At 36.4% G+C, this 22,867-nt stretch overlaps 1 protein-coding gene across 8 annotated transcripts in view; it reads left to right on the forward strand.

Annotated features, from left to right (window-relative positions):
* Nucleotides 1–22,867, forward strand: part of arhgap42b (Rho GTPase activating protein 42b) — a 169,881-nt gene that overhangs the window by 119,106 nt on the left and 27,908 nt on the right. For 3 of the 8 annotated variants that reach the window (XM_039647515.2, XM_039647517.2, XM_039647518.2), the window contains exons 5-18: nucleotides 2,599–2,700; nucleotides 5,451–5,561; nucleotides 9,495–9,599; nucleotides 11,140–11,269; nucleotides 12,338–12,438; nucleotides 12,520–12,629; nucleotides 14,266–14,322; nucleotides 18,273–18,351; nucleotides 18,543–18,582; nucleotides 18,924–18,986; nucleotides 20,778–20,855; nucleotides 21,675–21,759; nucleotides 21,918–21,976; nucleotides 22,189–22,294. In XM_039647515.2, coding sequence (XP_039503449.1) covers nucleotides 2,599–2,700; nucleotides 5,451–5,561; nucleotides 9,495–9,599; nucleotides 11,140–11,269; nucleotides 12,338–12,438; nucleotides 12,520–12,629; nucleotides 14,266–14,322; nucleotides 18,273–18,351; nucleotides 18,543–18,582; nucleotides 18,924–18,986; nucleotides 20,778–20,855; nucleotides 21,675–21,759; nucleotides 21,918–21,976; nucleotides 22,189–22,294 — 1,226 coding nt within the window. The remainder of the gene's footprint in view (nucleotides 1–2,598; nucleotides 2,701–5,450; nucleotides 5,562–9,494; nucleotides 9,600–11,139; nucleotides 11,270–12,337; nucleotides 12,439–12,519; nucleotides 12,630–14,265; nucleotides 14,323–18,272; nucleotides 18,352–18,542; nucleotides 18,583–18,923; nucleotides 18,987–20,777; nucleotides 20,856–21,674; nucleotides 21,760–21,917; nucleotides 21,977–22,188; nucleotides 22,295–22,867) is intronic. The other 5 variants (XM_039647516.2, XM_089135355.1, XM_089135356.1 and 2 more) reach the window with 3 other exon arrangements.

Here is a 22,867-nt window from a genome sequence, read left to right on the forward strand (position 1 = left end):
CTTCTGGTGCAACTTTGCCACGCACACTTCTCCCGGTACATCTTTGCCGCGCAATGGTACCGTGCATGCTTCTCCCAGTACGTCTTTGCCGCGCAATGGTACTGTGCACGCTTCTCCCAGTACGTCTTTGCCGCGCAATGGTACTGTGCACGCTTCTCCCAGTACGTCTTTGCCGCGCAATGCGCGAGTGTTCACTAAGCACAAACAGATAATTTTACGATCATTTGAAATGAGGATAAATAAAATAAGAAAAAAAAGCATGTAAATAAATTCCAACATCAATTCAATATCTACTATTTCCTGAATATTACTGATGAACTGATCAAAAAGTAGGCTACTGTTCACATGCGTTTTACTACTATATTGTATAGTAATAATTTAGTACGTTCTCCTGTTATTGTTGGTTTCCTCTTTTCTCATCATTTGGAATGAGGATATGTATATATATATATATATATATATATATATATATATATATATATATATATATATATATGTTTTTTTTTTTAACAAACATGCAAAGAAGTTCAAACATCAGTTCAATAACTACTATTTCCTGAATTACATTGAATTACATCATAATATGGAAATTAGATGAGTATATCTACACCCCACATAAACTTTGTCATCCCCAACATTTTTCTAATGTTCAGTAGATCTCTATCTTTAAGCTCAAGCCACAAAATTTTTAAATTTTGATGTCAAAATCCAACATTAAAAAAAAAAATCTTTAAGCTCAAGCCACGAAATTTTGATGTCAAAATCCAGCATTTTTTTTTTAAAAAAAACCTTGGCGCCTAAAGAGTTAATCATCTTCTACAAAATAGAAAGCTTTGTTGATTAACTAAGAGAATGTTTAATTACAATTTCCTGTTAGAAATTACATCAAAAGTAGAAAAAGTTGGTCAAAAACGTACATTCAGGGTGTGTTCGTTCTTGATAGTTTTGGTTAGATTAAAACAATTTCTGGTACAATTGCTCCGTTAGTTTTCTTCACTTGAATAAGTGTGAACGCGGCCATCCGAACCCTGATGCGCACAATTTGAGTCTCAGCCCACTTCCAAATGAACTGCGTTTTGACTGAAATATGACAGACTAAAGACAGCTAAACAAACCAAAAACAGGACGTGATGTCACAAGATGTTACCCTAAAAAGGTCGTCATAGTCATGAAGTTGTCCAATACAGATCAGGTATGGGATCAGAACGGCATTATCATGAAGCAGATCTTCATTTGTGTGTAATGAAACAATTTCTGGGGCTGTTTTGAGTCCTTTACACATGTTATAAGTCTTTTGTGAATTCTTAGCTGGTAAAAAAATACCATCATATATGTACGCACATACAACGAGTTCATTTATGCATCATTGTTTTCGATGCTCTATAAGTTCCATCGTAAAATATACATCTTTTTTTTTTTTTTTTTTTTGTACATGTCAGTTCAGTTCAGTGTTAAAAAGGACAGTGTGAACACTAAGCAAACCAGGACTAATGTGTCAGTTTCTTATTTGAGATCTGGACCAAAAGAACCAAGAGAACCGAACTCCAAGTGTGAACACCCTTAGACAAAAACTGACCACCAAGCGCAACTTTCAGATGCAGTTTTTATTTTTAAGCTCAGGAATCGGACATGATTGATCACAGGATTGTGGGATATTATAGTCAGCAAAGGGTACATCTATGCAGCCTTCAAAAAATCGATCAGATGAAACTATCTCAGTAAACAAAATGTCACACTATCATTGGATTCGAATGCCTTGTTACCTTCTTACCTCCGGCAGTATTTCTTGTAGCTTTCGGACACAGCCACAGTAACTACACCATTGTGCTGCCAACACAGCATATTTGCATTGATGGCCTTTCAAAAATAGTGTTTTATGACAAAGTAACTTTTGCCATCTTGACTCTTATTACCCATGACATTGAGCCTACTTTGTGAGTTTGTGTTGCTGTAATTTGATTATTTTGGCTGAAGTTTTCGCATATATTTTGTTTGATTTGATTGTTTGATCCATGTGCCATTGAGAAGGCATTGAGACAAATGCAAACCTTTTCTGTCTGCTTGCTTCTGCCAGGATATGATAACTCATTAAAAGCTGACCCATGGACATGCGATTGTGCATTTTTTTTTCCAAATGAGATGGAAAGAATATTGTGTGATTTGATCTGTGCCTGCTGAGAACAGAAAGGAATGAATCATGTTATCTTGAAACTATTCACGATTAAGTTTCATCTTTAAGCGTGGTTTATATCATTTCATTACAGAGTGAATATATTTATTTTCATGCAATATATCAATTATGTGCTAAACTGTTTTTTTTTTAAGCAGTGGGAGACAAGACTATGTGTGATAAAGCATTAGAGGGCCACCTAATGGCCTGACTGACACATCACAAGCATTTGAGGGCCTCACTTTTAAAGAAAGATTTCTACGCTTAACTTTTCACAAAAGATTTGTTTGTTAGGTTTTAAATGATAAAATGATGATGAAACTAAAGTATTCAGACACTTTGTAGCTGTCAAATATTAGTGTTACATGTTCATGATCAACTGAAGTCTTTTTTTTTCACCTGTAGTGACTCTGTTATGTTTTTCATAGGAGGGAAAGAAGAAATTTGACAAGGAGACGGAAAAGTACTATTCCACAATGGAAAAACATCTCAATCTGTCATCCAGAAAAAAAGAATCAGCTCTCCAAGAGGTGAATCATTCCATAAATAAGTCTATTTTTGCACTTTCCATAGGAAATACCAGCACTTACAAGAAAGAATCTTAGTAAGTTTAGGTTTTAGTCTTAATTCTCCATACCATCATGATATTCTGTGCACAAGACTCATAGAAGCTATGTTATGTTTACATCACCTATTTTTATGCACATTTTGGGATATTGCAAAAAAAAAAAAAGTGCATTAAAGTGAAAAAAAAAAAAAAAAACTTTTTGCGGATAATTTACTCACCCTCATGTCATCCAAGATGTCCATGTCATTCTTTCTTCAGTTGAAAAGAAATTAAGGTTTTTGATGAAAACATTCCAGGATTTTTCTCCATATAATTCACTGTAATGTTAACCAAATGGTTCAAGGTCCAAAAGACAGTTTCAGTGCAAACTGCAAACTGTTCAAATGGCTTTAAACGATTCCAGACGATGAATACGGGTCTTATCAAGTGAAACATTCAGTAATTAAACAAAATAAATTAAGTTGAAGGTTTATAAGCACAAATGCTCACCTTGCTCTGTTCTGTGATGCGCTTTCGTGACTCTCCTGTTCGAACTCGTTTATCAAAATGAACGAATCTTTTTTTTTGTGTCGTTTGGTTAATTCAACGAACGAAATGAACAAATTGACTCGGAAAAAGATTTATGATTCTTCTGACTTCCATTTTTCGGCGCTTACATTTTTGGCATGTTTTTTTTTTTTTTTTTTACGGCCAAAAACATTGCAGGCCTTACGAAGAACAGTAAAATGCTGCGAATATTTTTTTCGTACACTTAAAAGCCGATTTACTCCTTTATAAATTTTCTCTTGCGCATGCAAATTTTATTTACGCTTGCAATCTTACGTACACATTCACAAATCTTACCCTGCGTGTGCGACTCTTTATGGCATCATACTACCTTCATATATTTTGCGTTACTTTCTCAGTGACGATTTTGTTCTTTTGATGACATGGGATGGAAAGAGTGCTTTATTAGCAAATGTTTACTGTATGTGATTCGCAACTTTGCATAGAAGCATATTGAATCAAAAAATAACTGCACTGTAATTCTGCCTTCATTTGCTATCGGAATTATCGTAAATATCAGTTTCCTAGTGGAAATAGGACACAAACGCCCTAAACGTCGCTTAAGTTGCATTCAGTACTGGGAGACAATTTTGATTCCCAAGTTTCCGAGTTGGCAGACCTTTAAACATGGCGGAGGAGAGAACGACTGCTGCTGCATATTTACATATATGAATAACCATTCAAAGCATATTGTATGTTTTAAAATTCCAGTATTGTCATAGCCTGGTTAAAACCAGACCATTCTCAGTTGTAACTGAGTTATGGTCTGGCAAAGCGTCATAGACAAGTCATTTCCAGAGGGGCGTCACCAACGGGCGTTGTGAATCGTGATAGACCTAATACCAATCAGAGCGATAAAGGAGATGACGTATGCAGAGCGGCGGAAAAACATCTCAGAGTGTTGTTCTTTGCTCATTTTTCACCAAAAAGGAAACGTCCAAATCGCTTAAAACTGACGCGATAGCTGATTCGAACGAGTGATGTTCGATGGCGGCATCCATCTTTGTAATGTAGGCTACGAAATCTGCTTCAAAATCCCAGCGCTGTCGTCATCGTGTAAACCCCGCCCCAACGTTTCTGATTGGTGCCACGATTTCGACGGATTGGAAATTGGCTTGAATGAGCTCTTTGCCAGACTAACTTTTGGAAGTTGCCTGGGTTTTCAGAGGCTAGTATTGTCAACAAGTTACCACGGTGAAAGTTTGTATGGTTGTCAATGAATGAGACACTACATTTTATTCAAATTTAAAGATCTTCAATACATTTTGTTCAATACAATACATCTTTAATAAGATTTCCCTAGTAAATAGGTAAGGATAAACCTGGTCTCCTCCATGATCTCTATTCTTTTCTTCAATAAAGCACTTTAACGTGACATAATTACGACTTCACATGTCGGAGGTAGGAAATTTTCAATAGCATGTGTAGGCAGCATAGTGGTGAGTATAAATGGTTATTATGCAAGGAAGACAAAGTCCAATCAAAATTCTGTATGCAAATCAATGCAAGTCAGTATGCAAAACAGTTTCATTTTCTTAAAAAGTGTTTACAAAATCAAATAGCAAATGTAAAACTGAAACTGTGTACACGTTGACTTTTTTGATGACAACAGTTTTGTGATGTAATTTTATTAAATGCATTGTTAACTCTTTTTTATCCTTTACTCATCCTCATGATGTTCTCAACCTGATTTTCTTCGATAAACCATGTACTTTCCACACTTTTCATTCAATTACTATAAATGGGAACGTAATAACCCACAAATCACGTGAACTTTTATAGTCCGTGGTGTTCTTTTTGAAAATTGAAAGCTTGAATTTCTCCTTTTGTGTTTCACAGAAAAAAAAAAAGTTATATGGGTTTTAGACAACATATGAGTAAAAAATGATCAAATTTCCATTTTTTGGGTGACTAATCCTTTTAAAAACATCAGTTCCTGTTTTTTTTTTGTTTGCTTTTTTTCTTCATTCCTCTTTCCTGCTGTTCAGAGATGTTCCGATGCATTTGTTTAGCATGTTGTTACACAGATTCTCACAAAGCTGAGCCAGAAATTCTCGCATGTAACGATTAACCAAAGCCTTGGGCACATCCAAATGAGCGTACAAGCCTGGCAGTCATCGCTTTCTGTCTGTCTCTGGGGTAACAGCGCTCTTTATTCATTTCCAGGCTGACGCTCAGATTGATAAGGAAAGGCAGCTCTTTTATGACGCCTCGCTAGAATACGTCTTCAAAATCCAGGAGGTTCAAGAGAAGAAGAAATTTGAATTTGTCGAGCCGGTAAGATCTTTGTGATGCTTATTATTCCTCTTATATTTAGACTTGAAGTTTCTGTCTCACAAACTGAAGCTCACAAATACACAAAAAGCCATTCTTATGCACATAAACACGAAAAAAAACCAAATCAGATGCCCATCATCATGTGTAATATAATGAGAATCAAGCCATCTGGTCACTAATGGGTTTGTAGCCAACAGGAAGTAGGTTGAGAGTTTGACCACTGAAGTCATAATCACACTCTTATCATGCCAACTTAATTTCCTGTCCCACAATCACCCCTGAACTATTTGAAAAATAAAAAATTCGCTTATTTACTCACCATCATTTCATTCCAAACCTGTGTGACTTTCTTTATCTGTAGAGCACAAGATAATTTGAAGAATGTTCATTCCTCAAAATACCTTTTTTAATGATAGAATTACATACAGGTATGGAACGACACTATAGGATGAGTGAATGATGACAGAATTTTCATTTTTGTGGTGAAATCTCAATATAATCTCAAACATGTCTCGCCAAATTTATCCAATACCAAATGATCTATGATGCACTCCACTTTCATAGTCAATGACAACATTGTCTAATTCTTTTCTTTTATTGAAAATACAGTAATATGTTCATTTGAGTCTATTTTTATTTATTCTAATACATTTTTGAAGGGAACCCAGTTATAAACCAAGAATTCAAAGTTTCCTGCCATTAAAAATAGTTTTAGAGGAAGTGTTTTTACATATAGTTTTCATGTTTGTCATCTAAATCTCCACTCAGCAATTAGATCGCATAAAATACACAACAGCTGAACCTCACATATTACAGTGGACAGAATTTGCATGACTCATTCCTGCATTAAGCATATTTATATGCATAAGTGAGGGCAGTAAAGTGAGTCTGACAATGCGCTGTATAGATTTAGAGGGGCATCCACTGTTTATCACCAGGCATGGGGAAAACAACACTATTAATCTACAAGAAGCACCGCAGTCTGTTCTGCTCTTGAGTTTTCGGGGGTTTGACATCAGCATCTTTGAAATCTTATGCTAAAGTCACTATCAGAAAGTTAAATTGTTCCAGCGGCCAGATGGGATAACTGTAATGCTCAATAGATGTATAACTTAAAGGAGTAGTTCACTTTTCAAAAACTTTTGCTGATAATTTACTCACCCCCATGTCACCCAAAATGTCCATGTTGTTCTTTCTTCAGTCGAAAAGAAATTAAGCTTTTTGATGAAAACATTTCAGCATTTTTCTCCATATAATGGACTTCAGTGGGAACCAAACGGTTCAAGGTCCAAAAGACACTTTCAGTACAAACTGCAAACTGTTCAAAGGGCTTTAAACGATTCCAGACGATGAATATCAAGCGAAACGATCGCTCATTTAATAAATAAATAACAAAGTTTAAGTTTTATAAGTAGAGTCTTGCTCTGTTCTGTGACGCACGACACGTTTGTGACTCCTGTTCGAACTCGTTTATCAAAATGAACGAATCTTTTTCCGAGTCGTTTGGTTTATTCAACGAACGAAACAAACGAATTGACTCGGAAAAAGATTTGTTTATTTTGTTGTACGAGTTTGAACAGTAGAGTCACGAACGTGCATCGGAGAACAGAGCAAGGTGAGCATTTGAGCTTATAAAACTTAAAGGACAACTCCGGCGCAAAATTAACCTTTGGTCTAATTACACATTGCTACCTAGTCAACCGTTATCTGAGATTTGTTTTCATGATTGCCGAATTTAAATAGTTTTATCTCTAAAAACAGTTTAGCCTATAACGCTAGTATAATGCTAGTATATAGGGCATAGAGTAATGACAAATAAAAATCACTTGTTATTAACACTAACAAGGCTCAAAATAGCCCCACACTAACACGACAGCATAATAAGGGTCCCTACATTCAAACCGAAGCATTGAGAACTTTGTCAGTGTCCATACAGTTTAATAAGAAGATATTTTATACACACAGTCAACTTCGCGAATACATCTTTAAAAAAAGTCTCTACCAGTCGATCTATGAACGCCGATCCAAGTGCGCTGAACTGTGCAGAATCTCACATGGTCCGTTGTTTTCGGAAGAAACACGAACCGTTTTCTTCTCTTCAATATGTACACGTAGCCAACTGTTCGCGCTCACCTTACCACCTTATTCACATCTCACCAGCGCACATGGATCGGTGTTCGTAGATCGACTGGTAGAGACTATTTTTCAAAGATGGCTTCTTCCTGTATTCGCGAAGTTGACTGTGTGTATAAAATATCTTCTTATTAAACTGTATGGACACTGACAAAGTTCTCAATGCTTCGGTTTGAATGTAGGGACCCTTATTATGCTGTCGTGTTACTGTGGGGCTTTTTTGAGCCTTGTTAGTGGTAATAACAAGTGATTTTTATTTGTCATTACTCTATGCCCTATAGACGAATCCGGCGAAACTACCGGAAGTAAGCGGGGCGCCATTACTGAGCTGTTGCTGGGTAGTGTTGCGCCATTGCCTCCTATTGTTTTAGTTGCAACTTGCGTCCACTGGAATAAACAGCCCGCGATTTACGACTGTCACTAACGTTACAACTTTACCCCTTGTATAATGTCGAGTGGGTAAACAGTTTCCGTTATAAATTGTTTCAATGGTGGCAGTAAAATTTAAATTTTGAAGAGAAAACATTGTGAATACCCCGGGTCGACTGCCCCTGTCTGGTGCCGTACGGTCTACAGATTTGGGCGAGTACAAGACGTGGACATTCGCGTATAATAACAATTATTTAATGACATGAGTAAAAAAAATATAATAAATATGTGATATAGTGATCAGCAAAATCTCCTCTCTTGCTATTTTTTCTATTCAATTAACATGCTATGGTCATTAAATGGCTTTCCTGAGCTAAATGTAACGTTATGTGACATAATTGTTTTCCTGCTGTTATATTGATCTCTTTCCATGGTTTAAAAACACTAATTGGTCGATATTATGTATACTTTCTAGCTGTAACGTTACCTACCCTTGCCCATTGCAATGTAAAAATGAGATAAATAATGGACACAAATGAAAAACATGAATTTGTTTATTTGATTTCATTCATTTATTTATTTATTGTTGCCAAATGGACAGATCTTTTTATAGTTTCCTCGTTAGCAAACGTTAGCCTAGCTAGCTTGCCAAGCTATTTTCATAAATAACGTTAATCTGTAAGATCGTTTGTACCTTCATCTGTGACTGGAGGCCACTAACATCATCAACCCAACAAGTCATTCTGCCTGGCTGTAGCTGTCATCGAGGGTGAGTTCGCCTTATCACCGAGGTTTGTTTACATACCGGTGCATATGTCTAGGCTATATGCCTGTGTAACAGCTCAGTAATGGCGCCGCGACAAGATGGCAGCCTACACAGAACGCTCGTCGGATTCGTCTATATACTAGCATTATACTAGCGTTATAGGGTAAACTGTTTTTATTGATAAAACTATTTACATTCGGCAATCATAAAAAAACAAATCTCAGATAACGGTTGACTAGGTAACAATGTGCAATTAGACCAAAGGTTCATTTTGCGCCGGAGTTGTCCTTTAAACTTTGTTTTTTTTTATTAAATGAGTGATCATTTCTCTTGATAAGACCCTTATTCATCGTCTGGAATCGTTTAAAGCCCTTTGAACAGTTTGCAGTTTGCGCTGAAAGTGTCTCGAACCATTTGGTTCCCACTGAAGTGCATTTTATGGAGACATGAAAGTTAGAGAGTCCCTTTGAATTGTATGTCAGTCTTTTGGTTGAGCAGTTACTGTATGTGACGGATTTAGATATTCAGAGAATTTGCCAACTGACACAAAATGATTTGTAAAACTCCTGTTTGCACTGAGAAAGAGGAAGAGATACTGTACAGTAGACATGTTGTGTTACAGGCATAATATATAAACTTGTATTTACATCTTGTTTGGGTTGCAGCTCTTGGCCTTCCTACAGGGTCTGTTCACATTCTACCATGAGGGTTATGAACTCGCCCATGAATTCGAGCCCTACAAACAACAGCTACAGTTTAACCTGCAGAATGTAAGTGCACATCTCCAGTGAGTCATCCAGCCTCTCTTTCACTGTTTCACTTAGCCTCCTTTTGACCAAAAATAAGTTTTCACTTCTGATAATATTTTTTAAAGCGACATGGTGTTCAAAAAAGGTATCCGCATATAAAAACCTTTTGCCCTCTGCTCTTTAGACTTTAACCCGCACTGTGCGTCTTTGATCAATATTTGCCCGTTACAAACCACTTCCTGCTGCTCGTCAGCATCTCTGTTTCGGGATCCATGACCTTTGACCTTTTCTTTGCATCACTGTCACAGTGAGCTCAAAGCTGATGTTGTGTCAGATTTTCAGCACAAAAGACCCACGCTGCTGCAGAACTGTGCCAGCACTGCGGCATATATACGCTGAATTAACACTGCTGTGAAAGCGTGAGACATTAGCCTTAAATGTAATTCACTACCGCAGGACAAGCACATTTAATATTGTAGGAGTGTCATTGATAATTCACATTGATGTATTTGGCTGTGATGTCAGTACTCCAGAGGACAAAAGAAGGAAATGAAGCCATTTCTTTTCCTTTCCTTCCAGCAATCTTCCAGATAGAATTCCTTTCCTATCAAGGGAAATTCATGGCTAGCTGTGCTTTTAGAAAGGGATGAAGTAAATATAATAAATACATTTGGACAGGTTGCAATACTACCTGGCTGAATGTTCTGTATATTATCCAGCTTATTACTCGCTACTTGCCACATAACTAAACAATTGGACACCAAATATTGAATTGTATTTGTCAAGACCAATTCACATTGCATCGCCATCGACAGACGCAAACCAACGGCGACATTCACAATGAACTGATGAAACCCGACGAAGAGTCTATTGGCGTTTGTCAGTGCGTTGTGAGACATCAAATCAAGGGATAATGTACAGGCATACCACATATTAAAATACGTTTCTCAAAATTAAATAATTGTGCAAGTATTACATATTGATTTGACTTGAAAATGTTTTAAAATGCATTACAGTGTACGAAACAATCATTTTAGCAACAAGGAGAACACTATAGTATTACAGTGCTTTAAAGGGGTCATGAAATGGCTTTTTAAATTATATGTCAACTGATGACGTTCGCTTGGTTTTTGCCTTTAAAAAAATCAAAATGAATAAGTAATAGGCTATTTTGTACCCCGTTTTGAGCCTAGCTGAAAAACGCTTGGTTTTTATGGGCGTAAACGCCAACTCCTGTAAGTGGATAACAGTTTTGCATATTATAATGAGTTTCAACTCACCCGTCGATGCACTTGGGGGAAATTAGTTAGTTAATTAGCTATGCGTGCCTGGGTTTCACAAATCAGTCATGTACAGTATGTGGTTTAATTTCTGTCACTTATCTTTTGGAACAGATCTTTTGGTTCTAATGCATGTTTATATACTGTAAATGTCTATTACTGTTATCTGTCAGATCAATTATGAAAGGCTGTTTTAAAATGGCAGTTACATTGCTGACATACGGTTCCCATGATCTGTTTGCATGTGTTTTTTTTTTTGTGCGTGTGTGTGTTAAATGAAGACAAGAAACAACTTTTTGAGCACCAAGCAGGAAGTAGAAATGCTGATGAAGAGAGTTCGATCTGCAGATCAGGACCAGAAGCCCCCTGGCCAGTGGACTATGGAGGGATACCTCTATGTCCAGGAAAAACGTGAGTGTCATATGGACAGTCCTCAATCTTTCAGACAAGAGCAGTGAGCAAACAAAAGGACAGACAGCCTGTAACCTTCCATGCCAGACACTTTTTTTCAAAACATGGTGATAACAGGTCTAGAATTTTGTTTTCATGTGTCTTCATATTTAACTTTTCGGATTCAGTTTATTTTCATGGTCCCTTTAACACATTCTCTTGACTATAAGTAGTATTACACCCACATGTTAACTAACTCTCAATAGAGCATTAGTGGAGTGTTAGTTTACTGGGTTAGGGTTAGTATAAGATGACATGTAGTTGCAAAGACACTTATAGTCAGTAGAATGTCTGTTTGAGGACCATCACAATAAAGAGTTTACAACTAAATGTCAATTAACTCTCATTAGAGTATTAGTAGACTGTCTGCTTCATATCTGCTAACTTGTAGTCAACAGAATGTTCATAAGGGACTATCAAAATAAAGTGTTACCATCTTTGCTAAGTGACCTCTTTCTAGTCTTATCCTGTATTTTCCTGTTTGTTCACATTGCAAAGGAAATGCCAAAATATAACCCACATGTAAACAGAATGATTTTGATTATCACCAGATAATTTCAGATACACAGAGAATGACCTGTTCTAGGAAAGAAAAACATTGCCCTCTTGTGGACTGATACTTCATACACAATGAAGAGTTTGCTAAATATATTTTTTTTTTTTTTTAATCAAAATATGTACATGTTATCCAAAATATATTAATAAATTTCAAAAATACAAATTATAAATACATATTAAGTGGCCAACATAGATTTTATTTATTTATTTATTTATTTATTTTATTATTTATTTCTATTCTAAAAAAAATGAATGAAAATATTTATATCTAACATGTATTATGTTGGTGGAAATAGATTTCATTGCCTGTATAGCACTTTTTTTTTATACTTTTGGGGAAAAAAATTATTTACAACATACATTATATAAAATAAAAACATTTTAATAGCTTTTATGCTGCAAATGAACAAAGTTGTCCCCAAATACCTCAAAGCAAGTATATCACATTTGCACTTTTCATGTGTGTTGCAGGACCATTGGGGTGCACATGGACACGGCATTACTGCACATATGAGAAAGTTAATAAGACCTTCAGCATGTGCAACACAGAGGCGAAGCCCACAGCTAAACAGGTACAAAAAAGAGGCTCATGTGGGATCACAGGTGCTGTTTGCTGCTTCAGATCCTCACTGTCTGTCTCTCTCGTTTCACAGAATGGTGTCATGTCAAATCCCCCAGAGAAGTTCAGACTGAAGTCCTGTATTAGGAGGAAGACTGACTCGATTGATAAACGCTTCTGTTTTGATATCGAGGTTGTTGAAAGGTGGGTGTCTGCAGTGACAGCACAGCACAGACGTTTTAAAACTTTCAAATATTTCATCCAAATGATCATTTTGTCATTATTTATTCAAGTTTTAAAGAATGTCCAGGCCATTTTTACCATTTAATATAATAGAAATCACCTAAAGGATTGTTAGGAACACCGTACTAATACCCCTTTTGCCTTCAGAACTGCCTTAATTCTATGTGGCATTGATTCAACAATGTGCTGAAAGCATTCTTTAGAAATGTTGGCCCATATTGATAGGATAGCATCGTGCAGTTGATGGAGATTTGTGGGATGCACATCCAGGGCTCCCGTTCCACCACATCCCAAAGATGCTTTATTGGGTTGAGATCTGGTGACCGTGGGGGCCATTTTAGTACAGTGAACTCATTGTCATGTTCAAGAAACCAATTTGAAATGATTCAAGCTTTGTGACATGGTGCATTATCCTGCTGGAATTAGCCATCAGAGGATGGGTACATGGTGGCCATAAAGGGATGGACATGGTTAGAAACAATGCTCAGGTAGGCTGTGGCATTTAAACGGTGCCCAATTGGCACTAAGGGGCCTAAAGTGTGCCAAGAAATCATCCCCCATACCATTACACCACCACCACCACCAGCCTGCACAGTGGTAACAAGGCATGATGGATCCATGTTCTCATTCTGTTTACGCCAAATTCAGACTCTACCATTACAGAAATCGAGACTCATCAGAACCGGCAACATTTTTCCAGTCTTCAACGGTCCAATTTTGGTGAGCTCTTCCAAATTGTAGCCTCTTTTTCCTATTTGTAGTGGAGATGAGTGGTACCCGGTGGGGTGTTCTGCTGTTGTAGCCCATCCCCCTCAAGGTTGAGTGTGTTGTGGCTTCACAAATGCTTTGCTGCATACCTCGGTTGTAACGAGTGGTTATTTCAGTCAAAGTTGCTCTTATATCAGCTTGAATCAGTCGGCCCATTTTCCTCTGACCTCTAGCATCAACAAGGCATTATCGCCCACAGGACTGGATGTTTTTTTCCATTTTCACACCATTCTTTGTAAACCCTAGAAATGGTTGTGCTTGAAAATCCCAGTAAAATACTCGAAAAATACTGTGAAATATTGAGACCGGCCCATCTGGCACCAACAACCATGCCAGCACAGACAAGTCTTCAGAATTGATTGATTGACAGCTATAGATAGATAGACAACTTTAGGGAGACTAAATGATGACCAAATAGATGTTTTTGGGGTGAATTCCTTTTCCTATGACATTTGCTATAGTTTTTGTGTCTTTGTGTGCTCTGTTTTCTGCATGCTCCTTGTGCCTTGTTTCACACTAACTGTACAATGTGTCTTCTATGTAATCTAACTGTATAATCTTCTGTTTTTACTTGCATCTGCCTTAATGGCACAGTCTTACAATATTAGGTGGCAAATATGTATGCATTTATATATGTGTTATTACACTGTGCACACTCAGTAGAACTAAAACTCAGCCAGACCTGTATGTTGGTAAGTAGCTGCATATGTAACTTCTTGTCTGTTCATGTTCTTTGCCACCTAGTGTAAGGTTGCACTGTTGTTTTCTGACAGATTACCTTGTATGTGCCCATTTCCCTTGTCCCTTCTCTGTGTTTATTTCAATCTAGAAATACCATCTATCGTGGATCTCTTTTCAGACCACTGCAATTTTTCTGTAAAGCCCGGTATGTGACCAGACCTGTGCCCTACAGCTAAAAAAGCATGTTGTAGCGCATGTGTGCTGCATTCCAAATCCCACGCTGATCAAAGCTCATTTCTCACCCCGGTGGTTTTAAAGGATTGCATGTTGAAAATCCAGCACATTTCCTGCACCCATAATTGGTGGGATAACAGTTTGATTTGATTTAACTGGCTGAGTGATTCTACCAACTCATTTTTGATCTGGATATCAAGGAACAAAAATCACATCATCAAATCAACATTATACACCAGGCTGAAAAAAAAAAATGTTGAAACCCCAACATTTTCAATAATTTAACAACACTTTCGCAATGTTTCAATGTAAGTCTTGGATGTCTTTTAATTTATTTCATATTTATTTTTAGTAAGTGTTAATTTTTTTTAATGATATGATAAATAGAGCCAGCCTTCAAAAGTTATTAACCTGTCATTTTTTTTCTCTCTCTCACGTCCAGACACGAACTTATGCACATATGTTGATTGTCTTTACAACATAATACTATTTCATATAATCTAGCTATGGAATGAATAACATTCAATACAAAATGAACATGTCTCGTATATAAAAATAATGTTTTAAGTGATAAAACATTTGCTTTGTTGTGCATAATCCCACCATGCATTTAGTCATATTAACAAAATAATTTATTGAAGCATCCAGACACTTCACCACGTGAGCAAGCAGCTAGGCTCCTGATTGGTTAACGCGGCGCTAATTCACGCCAAAGTTCAGATTTTTCAACTCGGGCGGCAGACGCAAATTCGCGTCAAACGCGTGAATGCACAAATGGCACTAACTGAATCATTCGCGCTTAACGCGCCAGACGCTCAATTCGCGCGAGAATGAGGCGTATTTGCGTCTTCCGCGCCGCGCTCCACGCCTCATTCGCGCCGCAGGAATTTTTCACGCGAGTAAAGCGTCTTTGCATTGACTTAACATTGAAATCATTCGCGCCTGACGCCCTATTCACGTCCGGTGTGAACGTAGCATTATGATGCATTGCGACAAGCTCTGCACTGTAAAAAAAAACATTTTCAAGGTTTGTTATCACAACATATTTTCTTTTGTCAAATCAACTTTAAAATAATTTATTTAGTTGAGATAACTTATTATTTTGAGTTTCTGATGATTAAATTAATCTCCTTCATTGTATTAACTAACTTTTTCCAGTTCAATCAACTTAAAATTTTAAGGCAACCCAGGTTACGTACTTACTTTTTTAAGTTAAACCAACAATATTTTTTTACAGTGTAGTAATCACAACATTTTTTTCTTTTGTCAAATCAACTTAAATAATTTATTTAGTTCAGATAACATATAATTTTGAGTTTCTGATGATTAAATTAATCTCCTTCATTGCATTAACTCACTTTTTCCAGTTCAATGAACTTAAAATTTTAATTTTAAGTTAAACCATCAATATTTTTTACAGTGTGTGAATTATTCAAAATAAGAAATGAGTATGAATATACATTTTTCAGTCAAAACTCAGAAGTATCAATAAAAATAGCTCTATTTTGCACTTTACACACTATTTACACAAAAGTGTATTACATGCTTCTTTGCCAATAAGAATATGTGTTACTCTTCAATCTCTGGATTCTAATTAAATTCATGTGAGGAAGGCAGTTTGTGTGATTGTGTATATTATTTTAAATCACTTACTAATGAAGTTCTTTAAAAGGCTAAGGCTGATGCCTATGTAGACAGCAATGCAGATCACTAAGTTTTTTTACTATAGTTCACTTAAAATTCCATCTCAAAATTTTCAGTTTCTGAAAAAGTTGTTGAAAGATGTTTTTTTTTTATTTATTATAAGCAGATTGTTTTGGTTGTAAATTTCACTTGAATGAGCCAGTTTATGCATACACTGACTGACATACACAAATCTCCTAATAGCATCACCTTCAAACTGCACTGCAGCGTGCTTGCTCTAACAAGCTGTGATAATCAAAGCATAACTGAGCTTATAGCTCGTTCATCCATGCACAGATATTAGTGACAGCTGTTGCACAGGCATGGAACGCGTTAATGGCTATGAGCTCGCTCTAACGTTCACCTTACAGATACGGTTCAAGCAAATGCTGTCAAATCACGTGTGAAGAAGATCCATGGGCGATATTAATGGGTGAATTAATTCCTTGTGATTCTAATCGGTGTGAAAATCCGAGCACAGATATAAAATATGGTTGAATTGATGTTTATGTAAATGAAATAGTAGTTTCATGCATCATTTTTTTTCCGAAGAGTGTGTAGTGTTACTACTGTAAGGATGAGAAATGTAAATGTTTTAAGTGCATCACACAACATGCTTTTTTCAATAAATTACCCATCACAGATTCACCATCATGTCATTTCAAACCCATGTGACTTTGTTTTTTTGTTTTTACTTTTTATTATTTTGAAGAATGTTCATGCTGCTTTTGTCCGTAAAACAACATAATATAGTCACCGGGAACTCTAAAAATGAGGGAAAAACACCATGAAAGTTACCAATATGAGTCTTGTTGGTAAATTTATGGAATCCTATTATAAGGGGCCCAGAGTGTACCAAGAAAACATTCCCACACATTACACCACCACCAGCAGCCTGCACAGTGGTAACAAGGCATGATTGATCCATGTTCTCATTCTGTTTACGCAAAATTCTGAGTCTACCATCAGACCAGGCAAATTTATCCAGTCTTCAACTGTCCAATTTTGGTGAGCTCGAGATGAGTTGTACCCGGTGGGGTCTTCTGCTGTTGTAGCCCATCCGCCTCAATGTTGTGCGTGTAGTGGCTTCACAAATGCTTTGCTGCATACCTCGGTTGTAACGAGTGGTTATTTCAGTCAAAGTTGCTCGTCTATCAGCGTGAATCAGTCGGCCTATTCTCCTCTGACCTCTAGCATCATCAAGGCATTTTCGCCCACAGGACTGCCGCATACTGCATTATTATACATATTATATGACTTTTATATTATACGCTCTGTCTTCGTAAGTAAAACGAAGTTTTAAACAGTTTAGTGCCAAATTGAAGCTGTTATTCACTGAAAATCATTGTACCGCTACTCTTTCTAGTTCATTGTATGGAAAAGAGCAGTTTGAACATTCTGCTAAATGTTACTTTTTGTGTTCCATGTAAGGACAAAATTAGGTGAACTATTGCTGCTCAACCTGAGTTAAAAAGGATAGTTCACCCAAAAATAAAAATGCTATTTTGAGAAATGGGAGTCAATGGTGACCAAAACTGTTTTTTTCCCAGCATTCTTCAAAATATCGTTTTATGTTCCACACTGACATAAAAGTCACATAAAAGTCACACTGAAATTTTCAAAAAAGTCATACTGGTTTGAAATGACATAGGGGGAGTAAATCATAGATATGTATATAAAGGCTAGATGTGTTACGGCGGAGTTTCCATCGCCATCACCGGCGGCCATCTTGTCACAGACAAGCTGATGTAAGATGAGTGGTCAGCACGAACACAAATACTCTAATCTCGTTGAAATCTGGACGTATTTACAAACGGTTTGGTTTCTTACAAACGTTATTAACGTGGCTATAATTATCTGGATGATTATTTATTTATACACTTTTTATTCATAAGTATGCAGTGTCATATTTACATCACTGACGTTTATAACAAAACAAACCGTTTGAAAATCGGTAGAAAATTGAGCAAGTTATGGTCATTTAAATGGTACATGTACCATTAACACAATGATACGAGTGAGCGAGCTACCTGTGACAAGATGGCCGCCAGGTGCAGACGTCGACCTCCATTGGCCAGCAGCGTGGACGACATATCTAGCCTTTATATCTATGAATTGTTTCTTTTAACTACATTGTTTAGTTTAGGCATACGAGCAAAGGCACTATACAGGAACTATTGTAAGTTGACAGGATATTTCTAGAGCATGTCAGACATTAAAGTGCTGCATTGTCTTCAGGCATGGCATTATCACGCTACAAGCGCTGTCGGAGTCCAACAGGAGACTCTGGCTGGAAGCTATGGATGGCAAAGAGCCGGTGAGTGCTGGAGAAACGTTCTCCCCTTTTTATACTATTTTGACTTAGTTGTCATCATTGCTTTTGTATTGATTCAAGCCTCAGAAGATCCTCAAGTTCAGGTATTTTCTTCAAAGCAGGTGAAAATGGATTATCAGCTCAAGTAAATCACAGTGAAATCAATACAATAAATCTAATTTTCACTCTTTTAGATCTACAATCTCCCTGCTATTCTGAGCAAGAAAGAGGAGAGTAAGTATTTAAATCTCTAAGCAGTGTATTTATATTTATCATGTGAAGGCTATTTGTTTTTAATGTGTAGCTATTATGTCTTTTCAATCAGTGTTAGCTTAATGTTTGAGTCTGACCTCACTTGCACTTATCAGATTAGCTGTGTTTAACAAACACTTATTCAGATAATGTGTTCTGTTTCCCATCACTACACCCTTTGTTTGTCTCTGCTCTCTCATTTCCTTTTACAAGGTCGATAGCATTACATTGAGTAAAACCAGAGTAAGCCGTATCCCCCTGAGTGTGACGCACGCTAAATCCATCTATTGAACATGTTGTTTCTTTTCACCTGTCTTTTATAGCATATTTAAATGAGGCTGGCTTTAATTTTGTGAGGAAGTGTATACAGCTGGTGGAGGTGAGAGGTGAGTTTTGTGTTTATTTCATCTTAAAGGTATACTCCACCTTTTTGGGAAATAGGCTCATTTTACCACTCCAGTTAAAAAGTTGGGTTTTACCGTTTTCGAATGTATTCAGCCAATTTTTTATTTTTATTTTGCATATATATTTAGAAGAATATCAGTAACCAGACAGTTTCTGGTCTTATTGACTTCCATAGACGTTCCAACTTCCTACTATGGAAGTCAGTGAGACCAGAAACTGTCTGGTTACTGATATACATCAGAAAATCGGCTGAATGGATTTGAAAACGGTAAAACTCAACTGTTTAACTCTGGGAGAGTGGTAAAATGAGCCTATTTCCAAAAAAGTGGACTATCCCTTTAACTTATATAACAAAAAGCTATGTACCTCAAGTTGATTCATCAAACCGTTCTCAAATAATGTGCAAACGAATTCAATGAAGAGCGTGCAAAAATGGATGTGATACTGTATCCCTGCAACGCTTTGGCAAATTCTGACCAGACTTGGTTTGTGTAATGACGACCATGATCTTAGACAACCTGCACCTTCAGTGCAGTGCCACCTAGTGGTCTGGAGACATGGAGAAAATTGTACGTTTTTGTTTATTATAACTTCTAACCTGTTTGGCCAAAAATCACAAAACTGGTCTGTTTAGACTCTGTGTATCATCCCGAGTCAAACGATACCAAATTTTCTCATATCAAGTCCCATATGTTACAAACGCATTGGTGTATCGTCACGAATACCCTGACAGTACTCAATAAGTTTCAGGAGAGTGCGACCTTATGTTAAAAAGTTATAATGCAATTTACTGGCGCACACACACACAATAATTACATGTGGATTTCTGCATCCATATAACAATATTTTTAATTATAAAATTCCAACTAAATAATCTAAAATATGTTAAGTAATGTCATGTTTCAGGATGAACCCTATGAAAGAAATGTGCATGTGTGCGTGTGTGTGTGTGTGTGTGTGTGTGTATTTGAAGAGTTCAGATGCAAAAGCCTCTAAGTGCCATTTGAAATTTTCTTCTAAAATGATCATTTTTATCAAGCTTGTATATTTAAGTTCAATAATTTCACTTAAATGGCAATGAAGATTACCTATTAATTGTCTTTTAAGTGAAATTACTGAACTTAAATATACAAGCTCGATAAAAATGGTCATTTTAGAAGAAAATTTCAAATGGCATTTAGAGGCTTTTGCATCTGAACTCTTCATTTATTCCTTATAATACTAATGATAATGATAGTACTAGTTGTAATACATTACAAATAAATAAATACAAATATTTTAAGTTGTCATGTTTTAGGAATATCACCCTAAATGTGTGTGCGTGTGTTTAATTGCCTTCCCAGAATATTAGTGTTGATTTTAATTAGGGTATTATTATTATATTTGGACCACCATTCAAATGTTGGGGTCAGTGCAATTCTTTTCAAAATAAACAGATAGTTTCATTAAGCAAGTATCCATGAAATTGATTAAAAAATAAGTGTAATAATAAAATTATAATAAAAAGACAAAAACTTTTATTGAAAAGTATTTTAATTTAAAGTACATTTATAATGTTACTAAACATTTCTTTTTAAAATTATTTAAATTAATTAATATTTCTAATTCCAATTCTTATTTCTATTTCAATCTATCTGTCTATCAAAAATCCTGACATTCAGGATTGTGCCTAAACTGACATTAGATTAAGTCATTTATAAGTCGTCTCCCTCTCTGGGATTCTAGAGATTAATTGTGCATGTATGTTGTATTTATATGTGTTGTCCTCTCAGCAGGGCTCAACACTATGGGTTTGTACAGAGTCGGTGGAATAAACTCCAAAGTGCAGAAGCTCATGATCACAGTCTTCTGTAAGTCCCTTCACTCTAACATTACACAACTCGAGAACTAGACACAGAAATGTGTGAATCAGGCCAGGGTAGCAAAGATGCATACAGTTCCCTCTCGCAAAAACATTGTCAAATTTATTCATTTTGGAGTTTAACGCCACATCTGGTTGCAATTCATTTTGTTCTGATAGATCCCAACAAATGTCTGTAAACCCTAAACCAAGTATAAAACCTTCACAGACCAACTTTAAGAGTCACCATGACACCAAATTTATTTTAGTTTATTTAATTTCTTATTTTATTTATGGTATGTTGCATTGTTTATTATAAATGATTTCTCTATGCAAATTTTCTTATTAATGTGCCCTCATATACAGTATATTATTTGAATATAATATTTTATATGATTTTTATTTTAAATGAAAGAAATAAGAGATTACACTTTGAATAGGGGAAATGAGGCCTATTTTAGAACCATTCATATTTTTTTCATATATTTCCTGACTAGTAAGCACATTTTCACCTGTAATGAAAAAAAGCCCTCATTATTATTACCATAATAATGATATAACCAAAAATAATGATACAGTGCTGATTTTTATTTATTTATTATTCTGCACAATGTAAAAATCTCAATTGGTTCTAACAATCACCTTCATTTTCTTGCAACATTAGTTTCTCATTTTGTAAGAACATTATGTGAAATAGGGCCTATGTGATTTACCCAAATTACTTATCTTGGATTAGCCGTTTCCATGGGTCATCAATATTTAAAGTTTAATGTCTCTACAACATCTGCACACAAACAATGTAGCAAATGAGCCTTGGTTTCTCTTACAGCACCCAAAGCTGCATCAGATATGGATCTGGACCCAGACACATGGGACAACAAGACTATCACCAGCGGCCTCAAGAATTACCTCAGGTTTGTATGTTCAGGCTACTCCTAATGGAGGTTCAAGATGTTAGTGTGAATTGCCCTGAAATAATGTGTACCTTTCTTTGTTTGAGCGAGTTGAAAATAACTAATAGCATTTCTAAGAGTGGAGATAACAAGATGTCATTCTTGTGTCCGTCCACTAGGTGTATGTCTGAGCCGCTCATGACATACAAGCTCCACTCTGACTTCCTCATGGCTGTCAGTAAGTTATAAACCAGTTGAATTACATGTTAAACACATTTGTTTTAGCACTCTTTTAGGAGCCTGTTATCTTATAATTGGGTTGAGTTTGTGATCATGGTTGATACACAATGATGTGTGTGTGCATTTGAATGAGTGAAATGCAGAATATGGGACACCATACTTGGCTACACACGTCACGTCACTTGATGTGTTTGGTCTGTTTTCTTTCAGAATCTGATGATCAGAACTACAGAGTGTGTGCAGTTCACGCGCTGGTGCATAAACTACCTGACAAAAACAAAGAGATGTTGGAGATTTTAATCAAACATCTACTTAAGTATGACTCGGCCCTGAATGTAGACTTAGATTACATTTTTACTTAAAACTTAAAAACTTTCTCTCTTTAAACTCACTTTCTTCTTAGTCTCGTATAATAGTTTGTAGATTTATTTAGAGCTAAATGTTTGTTCAGCAGCAGTGTACAGTATGTGTACTGGTGGCTTCACAAGACTTCTTAAAGGTGCAGTACGTGATTTCTGAGAAACGTTATATACGGCAAGACCTGAAAATGGACGCAGTTTGCTTTGTCTCTGCTCAAAACATGAGTAACTTTAGTTTTTGATATGTTTCCCAATGCTTTTCTGATGCTGCTGTTGTAGTTGTTGAAACACAGCTGATTCATTCATCCACAGTTGCGAGAGCTGTCCGATGCGCCAGCTGTTATAGAGTGCCGAAGTTACAACGTCACTCTGTAGGCCAAAACGCGGAAGTGCGTTAGCATTTCAGCACTACCCAGGGGCGGAGCTACATGGTGGCCAGGGGGGGCCACGGCCACCATTGGTCAAGGCTCGGCCCCCCTGCCGGCCCCCCCTCCCAACCTCACGGGAAAATAAATTTAATAATAATAAAA

Source organism: Pimephales promelas, chromosome 10, assembly GCF_988280905.1.
Source record: "Pimephales promelas chromosome 10, fPimPro1.hap1.1, whole genome shotgun sequence".
In the NCBI taxonomy this organism is placed as follows: Eukaryota; Metazoa; Chordata; class Actinopteri; order Cypriniformes; family Leuciscidae; genus Pimephales; species Pimephales promelas.